This window comes from Ipomoea nil, unplaced genomic scaffold (genome assembly GCF_001879475.1).
Source record: "Ipomoea nil cultivar Tokyo-kokei standard unplaced genomic scaffold, Asagao_1.1 scaffold0804, whole genome shotgun sequence".
Taxonomy (NCBI): domain Eukaryota; kingdom Viridiplantae; phylum Streptophyta; class Magnoliopsida; order Solanales; family Convolvulaceae; genus Ipomoea; species Ipomoea nil.
Window position 1 is genome coordinate 329,091 of NW_017617232.1, and position 11,716 is coordinate 340,806.

The following is an 11,716-nucleotide window of genomic DNA, read 5'->3' on the forward strand; positions in this document are numbered from 1 at the left end:
CATTTTTTGGCCCAATCCCAAGGCTTGGGCTGTACTTGGAGGTTAGGTCTCCCGCCATGGACTAATTTTTGTAGCTTGTTTTTTTTTTTTTTTTTTCTTGGTAGTGTATAATTATTTGGCAAAGGGTACTCTCGGTCCAAAAACTCTTCTGCTGGGATTGGTACGGGAGGTTGGACCTTGTGCCCCCTTAGGGTACGATAGCCCTTCGACCCGAGTCCTTTGACACCGGGCCGTTATGCTCTTCCGTCAGGGCTGGTACGTGAGGTCGGACCTCGTGCCCCCTAAGGGTACGATTGGAGGGGTCGGGTAAGTATCCTCGTTCCCTCCCCCCCCCCCCCCCCCTCCCCATGAAAGAAGTGAAAATAAGTCATCCATGGCAAAATTTTTATTGAAACGGAGGGGACGGACCACCTCTTAATAAACAAATCACTGATAATACTTCAGCAAGTGCTCAGAATTCCATATTCTAGCTACCATCTTCCCTTTGTGGGTCTTGATCGTACTCTTCTGCTCGGCGGGAAGGTATGACGACCTCCGCGGGTGCTCGGGCTTCGAAACCATAGGCTAGTGAGAAGGGTGTTCGCCAACTTTTAAAGATGGTAGAATGTGACAACCCAAAATTTAATTTTATAAATTCGGTTTTAAGAAATTCCAAAATTGCAATTGTTCACTCTATAAATTTTTTGGCGATAAAATCGGTGTTTGAATAAATTATTTTGAGTCACTTTTATATAAATTCAACACCATGACTTATTTTAAATCTAAAATCCTAAATTTTCAGGTATATCGCGTACCAAGATTTTGATCCAAAAGTCAATCTGAGTGAAACCGGGAGAAATCTGATGAACCTAAACTATGTGGTTGTCTAGAAAGTATTTTTGGAAAAATGTATTTTGACCCCCAAAACTATTTTAAACTAAGATTCTAGACCATGCTCCATGAAGCTTGGTGAACCACTAGACTTTATCTCATTGCCTGATATTTTTATAAACTAAGCTAAATGACCAATTTGCCCTCTACCAATCATTGTTGATTCTCATAGGGTTTAGTGCCACTATAAAATGAAATGTTTTCAGCCTTTGCCTCTTGATTCCCACCCTTGTCTTCCCCATCTCAAAGCTCTGCAAGGGAAACCAAAGAAATCGCAGTAAGCATCTTCACCATTCATCCATTTCTCTTCTAGTTTCCTTGAGTTCTAGCTTCCATCTTTGAGTATCTAGATCCTAAGGCTTGTTGTATGGTTTGTTTGAGGAATACAGATGGTGAAGGGGGTTGTAGCTGACTTAGGAAGAATGAGGAATCCTAACAAGAAGAGGAAACATCAGAGGTATAACCCATGTACTCCCACCTCTTTCATAGACTATGTGAAGTCAAAATAGATGTTGAAATGAGTAAAAATGCTAGATTATTGATGTGTTTGAGCTATTAAGTGATCTATTGTTGATCTATAATGTGTTGTTGAGGATTTGGGAGTGTTGTATTGCTTGAAATTGCTTTACAGGTGAAGAAGGATCTCACTGGTGCACAGACAGTGTGCACCAGATGAGTCACGGAGCTAGCCAACGGTCCTAGGCAAGGACCGTTGGCCAGCCTCGTGAAGGAACGGCCCTAGGGCACGGCTCATGGCATGAGTCGTGGCCCTAGGCCGCTGCTTGGCGGAAGCCAAGTGGCGGGGTTTTTCAAGCCCCACCGCAAGCCCCGCCAGGCTATAGTAGTGTAGTGGTCGGGCCCTTGTGGCTCAGCTACATGTCATTTCGAACCGGGACTCGCGGGCCCTTGAGGCTCGGACACTCGGGATCATTACGACGCACGAGTAAAATTTAATTTTATTGAATTTGGAGTAGAAATGAGTAATTTACAATAGAATTTGTGATGTTTCTTGCTATAGAAATTGTCTGGGAACATTTGGAGAGAATGAAAATGTGAAGTATATGGTCTTGGCTATTGGTTTGAGAAGCATGACAATTATTTGATTGTTAGATTAAGAAGTATGATCGTTATTTGCCAAAGTTACTTGATTAGCATGCCTAAGTATTCATTGTGAGTATTTGAGAATTTTGCCAAGAATATTAGATGTTTGGTTGTACAGAGCATGAATCTTATTGCACAGTGAAGTGAAGTATTGAAGCATGTTGTCCATTTTGAGTTTAAAGAGCATGATCAACAATTGCTAAGTGTTTGCTAAGAAGTTTGCTAAGCATGTAAGTGATGAGCATAAAGTAGCATAATATTGCTTGACTTATAATAAAAAGGAATTTGAGATTTTTTTTATAGTAAAGAGCATGTTAGCATATCATAGACCAAAGTGCATAAGTGGCTCTAAGTAAGCCTAAGTTCTCTTTCAAAAACCTATATTTATTTTGGGAAAATCATTATCTAGTTGCATTGAGAAGTTGCATGATATTTGATTTCCAATTTGTGAGAAAAGAGAAGTTGTTGAGAAGCTATGTGCATAAGTTTGCATAAGTAAAGTTGTTGTATAAGATTGAAATGCATGAGTTATATCTATATGTATCTAGTGTGAGTAATCCGAGGTTTTGGAGGCCCGTTAGGACTATGTCCTTTCGGAAGAAAAGATAAAGTTTGAGAAAGGAAAGAAATAGACATTGCGATCCGATGTGAAGTAACGAGGTCGATATTCCCGAGTTACTAGGTAGGATACTACCCGCCGGGCTTGGAATCTCAGTTAGGCGGTGTGCACACTGACAAGTACGATACCTGATTCCACTGAGTTTGAGAAAAGAACCAAGAGAGTGGTTCTGTGGGCGAGATGAGTATTAGGCCGGCTAGATGCCGAGCCCAGATAAGTCCATTCACGTTATGTTGAAGTTCCTACCTCGCCCACGAGTATAAGTAAAGAGAGAAAGCGAGTCATTGCGACTCTAAAGAAAGCGAGTTAACGTGACTCTAGAGAAAGTAAAGAAAAGCGAGTCATTATAACTCTAAGAAACCTCCGTTTAACAAGTATTCCTTGTTACCAAAGAAAGAGTGAATTTGTATATCTATCTACTAGAGCATCATGTTCATCTTATTGCATGATTATAAAAATTGCATGTATTACATGAATGCATGAGAGGTAGTATGATAGCATAAGATTGCTTATTGAGATATATGATAGCATGAGATTGCTTAATGAGTTATATGATAGCATGAGATTGCTTAATGAGTTATTTGATAGCATGAGGTTGCTTATTGAGTTATATTTAGCATGAGATTTCTTAATGAGTTATTTGTTAGCATGAGATTGCTTATTGAGTTATATGATAGCATGAGATTGCTTATTGAGTTATATTTACCATGAGATTGCTTGTTAAAAATTAATCATATTAGTAACCATCAGTTCGAGCATGAATAGTGTATAGTGCCATGTTAAGTTATGCATGTGAAAGTATGAGATCGTGATAAACTAAATAATTGAGAAAGTATGCCTATTTGATAATTAAGTTGCAAGCATATAGAAACCCTGTCGAGCATGTTTAATTGTTGCTTAAGTGACCGAGAGTACTTGACCTAAATGTGTGAAACGAATGTTTTCCAAAAGTATATATGGTAGTATTTTACAAGGTTGAGTGGCGTTATACTTAGCTTCGTGCTAACGGGTTGCTTTCTACTTGTTGTTTGTTAACCCCTTTCAGATGGGCCCAGTTCATGAGAGCGTTCGAGTTAGACTAGATTAGCTTAGTGTGCTAGTTGTAGTCTAAACTCTTACTTCAGTTATGTTATTTTGAGACCTTTATTGTAGACTTATCTAGTTTTTTTTTATGGTGCTGGATACCGGGGTTTCATTCCCCAAGTTTGTTTTATGTTGTAAGATTGTGGATGTTTAGAACCTTTCCTTGCCTGTGCAATCACCGTATACGGTGATTGTGGCGGTGACACATTTTTATGATGATTAGTAGATTTATTATGCTTGTTAGTATTTCCTTTCTAAGTTAAGTATTTGTTATTATGGTTTTAGAAAAGTGGGGTGTTACATCCAACCTGCCCCTTGGTTCTCCAGATCTTTTGTACTCCTTCCAATGATTCGTTGAAGGGTCTTAGGCCTCATGTTGAGCTCAAGTTCTCACACACTTAGAGGAGTACTGTGCTAGCCCGGGGGGGGGAGGGGGGGGGGGTGGCAGGAGGGGTCCAAATCCGTTTCTTGGGCCTCCAGGACCCCTTAGTCTACTCAAATCATGCATGTTGTCCCTGGTGGCCGAGCCTGGGCTCCTTGCACTCATGGCGGCTAAGCTCGGGCTCCTCGTCCTTGCGGTGGCAGAGCTAAAGCTCTCTACACCCGCGGTGGCCGAGTTCCAATTCTTTGCACTCATGGAGGCCAAATCTCCAGCATCTTAGTTAGTCCCGGAGGGGTCGGGGTGAGGGTAATCCACCTCTGCACGACCCCATCTGGCGCCCCGATGCCAAGTGGAGGGGGCTGCACTACTCCCTAAAGCCCCTTAATGAGGCAGTTTAGCAAGGTCGCGGCTTGTTAAATTGTTATCACTTCGTCTTGGAGTTTTGGGGCCCGAGACAATTGCTATCTTGGATGGCATTATCCTCTCCTCGTCTATCCGAAGGTCACATTGAGTTGACCCCCCTCAACTTGAGTTCTTGGAGCTATGGGATACCGGGCACTCGGCCTATCACGCCCCCTTGAGAGGGGTGGGGTAAGTGTAGGCGCCCCTAAAAAGGCATCAGGGCCGAGCAGCGGGGGCTTGAACACCTCCATGGAGCTCCTCCATGGCTACCTTTTCATAAATATCTAACAACCTATACACTGAACCCAAGTCTTCTTGTCATTCCTTGCATTACAATGCATAGAGACACAGGAGAGATCACAAAATTAGCAATTTTAGATTTACCTACATTATTATTATTATTATACATACAAAATGAAGACTTGTGATTACATTAAAACATGAATCTGCTGCTTCAGCAAATTCATTTTGAACCTTTTACCCAAAAGCCTCCATCATTTCTAATTTTTCGTACAACCGAGGGGAGCAAGTAGTGATCCCGAAACCTTTTATATTGAGCCTTATACCCCTATTCAGCTGGCCTACAAGGTCCTATATCCTCTATAAACATACAAAGAATATATCAGGAAACCTGTGTTTTCTCTTTGATCTCTGCAACAGGTACATACATAAACGGAGAATTTGGTGTAGGTGATTCCACCATTTTGTTATAACGAGCATCACGAAGCCTTAACAGAACCAGCTGGAGTCTTTCTACCTTGTTCTTGATTCTACACAGCCTTTCCATTTCAGCTTCAGCTTCCAGCTCTCCTCCACCTTTTCCATTGAAACATAATCTTCTTTTCTCCTTCTTCACTCGCTCTCTCAGAAGTTTGAGACTCATATCATCACCAAATTCTACAATTGCCTGATTCCATGTGGAGAACATTAAAGATAAAGGATGTGGTGTTTTAACTTTTAAATGAGTTACATGCAGGTAGAGAATGTTAAAGATATACAATGCGAGGCATGAACTAGTTACATTCAGAATATGCTGACCCGATTTTTGACTTAAAACTTCAACTTCATGACAAATATAACTCAAGCAAAATTAAAGCAAGTGTAAATTAAAGAGAAAATAGTGTTTTTTGACTATATGAGTGACCATATACTAGAAAACTTTATATACAGGGCAGAATGTAATGGTACCTTGTTGCTGCCTATTGACTGCCGCACAGCTTTCCTTAGCTGTATTTTCTTTGATTTACAAATCAGCTTGTGGGCACTCTTTCTCCTATGGGTTCGTTTCAGATTCTTTGGTGTTTGAACTGCACGTTCAGTGGCCATATCTTTTGCGGTAACTTCCTCTGTAATTTTTCCTTTAACCGTATCAGCTGCACATTCCTCTGATGCTATAGGACTAACAGCTTTGCTCGGATTCGTTTTCTCTACCTTCTAGTATTCACAGATTATTAGTGAAATAAGATGCTTGAAAATTTCAGGTTAGAAGTAAAAGTTTAACGCAAGTCGACTTTCTCTAGAAATTGACAAGCAAAAGCTAATAGAATGAATAAGAAGGTATATATTACAAAAACATAGTCAAATGAGAACTGCAGTCCAATTTAGCTTTGAAATGAAAAATATTTGAATATTTCATTTAGCAATCACCTTTCTACCCTTCAATGCAAGATAACGAGCATTCTTGAACCACTTGTTCACCTAGAAATGGGAAATAGAGAAGGTTATTAAGCACAGCTATATCAGAAAAATTATTGTGTTAAGCAACTGACAACTGAAGCACCATAAAATGCTCTTACATTTAATTGGTTTCAACAATCAGTGGCAACCACTATAATATAGGATTCAACAGCTTTCCCTATTAGGAAATCTCAATTACTTCTTGTTAACATGGCTATATTACCTTTTCAGAGTCAAGGCCTAACTGCTTTGAAAGGTTGTCCTTCACTTCTTTAGATGGAAGTTCATTTTCAGCAAACACGAGGCGAAGCTTCTAGTACAGGATGCAAGAATGAATTGTGAACATAGAATCCAAACAGTTAATTGTTTCAAGTTTGAAAATATAATCTAAAGCAAGCGAAAAATACCTCAACAGCATTTGGAGGAATCCTGAATATTGACCTTCTAGTTTTTCCACTATATGATTTCTCTTCTACTTCGGTAGATTGCTTTTCCTGGCAATCGTTTTCATTTTCACAAAGGGTCATAAGAGTGCTGGCTGCATCCGATTCAAACTCCTTTTTCTTTTGCTTTCTTTTTGTAGGACCCCAGTCTTCATCTTCACTATTTTGTTCATTCATAGGAGGATTCTTACCAAATAATTCCTGTGAAACAGATTAGAAAATTCACATTACGGCCCTATTAACAATTGAAACAATGCAAATCTTCAGAAACATGATTTTGATATTGTGTGGATTATAGCAGAGATTTCCCACCTTGATAAGTAAACGGAAAAATATCATTGAACATGCATTTTTTTTAAAGCAAGACACTTACGTCATTTAGCTTTATATAATCCACACTTGTTCTCTGTCTAGGGCCATTTAAAACATCAAAATCAGTTGTCTGATCGGAATCTAACATAGCAATGATGTCAGCAGAGTTGTTTTCAAATCCAATACTCTTCTCTGGCCTTCCAGTAAAAGCAAACAGTTCATCCTCAAGCGAGCCCAAACTGGTTGAACTACTTGCATCATCAGAATCATCAGATTCTCGGTTACTAGTACTCTTGCTACTGCTATTCTCAATTTTTTCAGGATCATAATCATCGTCTTCAGAGTCATCAGATGGCCATTCATGTTCAGGACATTGCAAGGAATCCCCACCTCCAGGCAAAGCAGCTTCTTCTTTGAAGATATCCTGCTTTTCCAAGAGACACATATTCAGTTTGCTAGTGAATTGTTTAGAAAATCATAAAGACAACCAGAAATCTAGTCAACAAGAAAAAGAAAAAGGGTGGGTCCTTAAAATAACTCTACCTCCCAATTACTGTCCACAGCAAAGTGGGTCCCAAGATGAACATTTGTAGATTCAATTATCTCCATCCTAATCTTACACAACTTGCAAAACCAGCCCTCATCATCTGGAGGAACTGCAAATTTAATGAATCCATTAAAATAGTTTTGATAAACATTATTCAAAACCAGAGATAATCTGTTTGATATAATTATTAACCTAAAACTTAAAGATGATTGGTGGAAGATTATAGAAACATTTGAAAGCCAGATTACAGGATGACTCACTGTTTTCTGTTGATAGCGGAGGATCAAGACATTTTTGATGAAAAGCACAGTTACATGTTCCATCACAAAGTATGATATCATTGTCTGGGAAAGCATCACGCAATTTGCATTTTGCACATATTATCTGAAAGCACGAGTAAGTAACTACTCACCATCACTGAATCACTAAATCTTAGTTAATATATAACTACAACATCTTTTGGGTTCAAGTTCGCTGTGCATACTAGTTAAAATAAAACTACTACAAATCTTAGGTATGAGTTTACCGCCTATTTATAGATCTGCAGTCTTCAATTAAGAGGGAGATAGCAAGCCCTTCAAATCTAGGAATCCCCACAAGCATTTATGAACGGAAATTATGCAATCATAATCATGGTAAGATACATACACTATGCACCAGCAATGAATTAACAGAAGCTAAAGAATATATTAAAGGACGATTACATGTTCATGGTGGACAGAACCATCTGGAGCAATAACTTCATCATCAATGTGCCCTACAGAGCTCAGCAAATCCAGTTGGCGAACTGCTTCCCTTATCCCAAGCTTACACTTTAATATTTGCAATTTCGCCCTCTCCAGTTCTTTTTCTGGCTTAATTTTTTCCCGACTGACAATAAAAATAAGTTTATATTAATGGAAAAAGCCAATGCTGTAATAATTGCATTGATCTAAACAAAAGCAGCGTACTTTCATTAATTTTTGTTATAGCTTTGGTTTATATTACATACAAATTTCTTTTCAAAACTATGAGTCTTTCTGCATACCAAAGAATAACTGAATAAGTAAATTACAATTTATGTTATAAGTTGCCTAGCTACTCTGCCACACCTGTATATTTCATGTCACATCATCTTAGACTACTTCTAAGATAGAGGATATCCTTGCACAAATGTGCAATGTACTTACTAGTTATAGCTGGACTAAGTTGGCAGGATAATTAAAAGACAGACGACATATGAAAAGAATTTACTTAAGTAATCGAACTTCATTTATAAAGAAAAATCAACTAAGGCTGGAAATTATGAATAAGACCTGCACAAGCAAAAAGTCCTTCTAATTATGTACAGCATCTAAACTCAAAGGATAAGTACCTGAAAATAATTCCTGCCAGCAAGATTATTTAACTAACCACTACTAGGAACACAAACTGCAACACATGACATACAAAAACATGACTGGACGATAAAGGTCCCTGTGGTTAACTAGGAGTTAACCAAAAGCCAAGATTATATTCTTATGAATATGTACTCTGATTTGATTATAGCTATGCTAATATATATGAGAAGAAGCTTCTCTTCAACATCATCAAAGAAAATTACGAGCAGTATATACCTCTGGCCCTTCCAACCTTCTGTGGAGTAAGCATCAATCAGGTTCTGCTCCAGTTTCATTTTTATCAGGAGGTACCTAGTCCGCCTGTGCAAACGAGAAACCTCATCAAGCTCTGCATTGCGCTTCCTTCTCTTTGCCCTTTTCCTTTTCTTTAACCTATCATATTCAATGTCAGCCTCCTCATTTTCCCCATTTTTCTTGGAATCAACTTTCTGAAGCTTCCGTACTTTGCAGGTCAATGCAGACTGCTTTTCTGGTGATTTAGTTTTACTAAAAATTGCTTTTTGAAGTGTTTTTCCTATTGAAGAGCCTTTCCCCTTCCCTTCACATGGGTTTTCAATAACCATCTTCTTTGACAAACATGAACTAGTCTTTTGATGTTTTGGATTTACCTTTGGCCTCTTCTTGAGAGATTTTTTTGTTCCATTTTTAATTTGAATGAGTTTCTCAACATTTTTATGAGTTTCTCTCTTCACTGTTCCTGGCATATTGATTTGTCATGCATGAAACTGAAAAGGAACCAGAAGAGAAAAACTAAAAATCAAATTTCAGAAAACGGAAATCAGGTAAATGGAAAATACATACATCCCTGAAAGATCCATATATATGAAGGATACAAGCATAACTGTCAATACCTAGATGCAAGTATCAAACTATCATCATTGAAAATCAATTAGGAGTTTAGATTAGAAGGAGCATTTCAATTATTAAAGGAGATCACACATATTCCAAATTAAAGAACTAAGGGCAAGATTTCCATTACATGCCATTGAGAGTGTACCCAAGACTTTTCACAAACAGTTTAGAGTAAGTATTAAAGATGCAAAATTTCAAGTTTCACAGAGTAGCAGTGTAGCACAGGAATTTTCTGGTAGAGATAATTAGTACTCAGGCTTTCTTTGTTCATTCAAGTTCCCCAAATAAATCAGAATTGGAGAGTCCTGATCAACCCAACCACTAGCAATTGAAGTCTTAAAGTCCTAAATTCAAGAAAAATAACTACCCAAAATTTGCAAATAACCATGAAAAGATTCAAGAAAGAATTCTCGCAAATACTAACAAACAAACAATCCATCCGCACTGACAGAAAAGGAACTGAAGTTACCCATTCAATCTAACGGAATGTCTGTCTAGTGTGAGTAATTGGGATTCACCTGAGAGGAAAGACAGAATGGGTGAAGATCTGGAATTGAGTTGCAGTTCTGATGGCTCAGTACTAGCGGCGAAGTGGGTGTGCTTCGAATGCTGAAATTGATTGATTGAGTATAGTGGAAGAAAGAGCACAAAATATTCAAAAATTCAAGTTCTTGTAAGAGGAGGTCATGAGATGCTTTTTGGGGTTGGACTTCCCGGCCAGCCAAAACGGTTCAGCATCATCCCATCCCTCTTTCGGTCTGCTTTCTATAATATCAAATTATCAATGGTAAAGTTTTTAGATATTATTTTCATTGTATTTAGAGTTTTAATAGTAAATAAATTCATAGAAATTGATGGGCCATGGGCTCTTGGAAGCTATTTTATTGTGAAAGACTGGAAGTCTTGGTCTAAAAGGGTGGTAAAGGAAAATAGTGTTTGAGAAGTAATGATTTTTTTATGGGCTAGTAAGGAAGAAGGCATGGTGGTTCAAGTGAGAGGTGGCGTTAATTGGACCGGCAGGACAAGCTGTCACTGTAGCGGGGTTAAGATTGTCCACGCTCGGTCGACACTCGATCGCGACGTGGCTGGCACAAGCGGTGCACCCCTAGTGTGCCCGGTAGCGCAATCCTTGTGCCCTGAAAAATGCCTTGCAACATACTGATAGTATTTTGGTCATCTCTTTCATACGAAGGTCAATTGAGGTGATTCAAGTGTCCATGGGAAGATAGAAATTGACACCCCTAGGACAAGGTCGTATGGCTTGGTGTGGTATCTCCTTGACATACCCGGAAGTTGGTAATAGGCAGATTTCAATACGCATGTGTTGAGAGTGTATCGATGCTTGTGAACCTCTATTCAAGTAACGTTTTAACTCTTTTGGAGAACTTTTCCACCCAAGACTTCAAGGAAATGATCCAAGACACTTTTGAGGGCTTCTCTCACTCTTTGGAAGGCATCTTTACACCTCAGGAAAGTGTGGACGCAATATTTCTTTGCAAAATAAAGGGGTTTTTCTATGTCCTTGAATTCTTTTTGTAACACCCCGTGTTACGGCCTTCAATCCCGAATTAATTATTTAATTAATTCCGTTAATAATAACTAAAAAGAACTTAATTTGATTAGGGTTCCCTTTAATTAATTAATGTGGTCCACCATGGATTGTGGACCCTTGCCTAAACTAGAGTTTTAAGCCCATTAGAAATAAAGAGGGTAAACCTTTTACTAGTCAGATTCTAATTAGGAATCCTAGACCTATATATCCATTAGGAATAAAGAAAGTAAGCCCTTATTATTCAGATTATGATTAGGATTCCTGATTCTATAAACAGGGGATTAGAAAGCAATTAGAACCCTTACCACCCATAGTTATATTACACGAAAATATTCCCGGGAGATTCCCCACCACCGAGCCTAGGGAGATCAAGCGGATGGAAATCTTAGAGAAGAACCTTAATAGCCAAGGGGGGATTAATTAAGGCTAAGAGGTAACCCATGTCTTAACAAAACCTATTTTCTTTGCTATAATCATCTTCTTTGGCTTCTTCTCTA

General features: G+C 38.6%; 1 protein-coding gene across 4 annotated transcripts; it reads right to left on the minus strand.

The window, feature by feature from the left end:
- Nucleotides 1–4,822: 4,822 nt before the first annotated feature.
- LOC109177444 (pathogenesis-related homeodomain protein) lies at nt 4,823–10,453 on the minus strand. Of its 4 annotated transcripts, none has more exons than XM_019326833.1 (11): nt 10,192–10,453; nt 9,032–9,544; nt 8,141–8,306; nt 7,697–7,820; nt 7,433–7,545; nt 6,951–7,313; nt 6,542–6,778; nt 6,358–6,447; nt 6,105–6,155; nt 5,646–5,891; nt 4,823–5,364 (listed from the first exon to the last, which is right to left on the minus strand). In XM_019326833.1, exons 2-11 carry the CDS (start codon nt 9,517–9,519, stop codon nt 5,080–5,082), a joined length of 2,163 nt encoding a protein of 720 aa, XP_019182378.1. In that variant the 5' UTR covers nt 9,520–9,544; nt 10,192–10,453; the 3' UTR covers nt 4,823–5,079. The 4 variants fall into 4 exon arrangements, with proteins under 4 accessions (XP_019182378.1, XP_019182379.1, XP_019182380.1 ...); XM_019326834.1 differs by having other exon boundaries at nt 9,032–9,540; nt 10,186–10,453; XM_019326835.1 differs by having other exon boundaries at nt 5,646–5,888; nt 9,032–9,540; nt 10,137–10,453.
- Nucleotides 10,454–11,716: the final 1,263 nt, after the last annotated feature.

Bases quoted from the DNA above. Each gene is read 5' to 3' on its own strand.
- LOC109177444 (XM_019326833.1), bottom strand. From the start codon at position 9,519: ATGCCAGGAACAGTGAAGAGAGAAACTCATAAAAATGTTGAGAAACTC. The intron at 7,546-7,696 runs GTGAGTCATCCT...TTAAATTTGCAG, and splicing joins TCCGCTATCAACAGAAAACA to TTCCTCCAGATGATGAGGGC. The intron at 5,365-5,645 runs GTACCATTACAT...ACATGGAATCAG, and splicing joins AGTCAATAGGCAGCAACAAG to GCAATTGTAGAATTTGGTGA.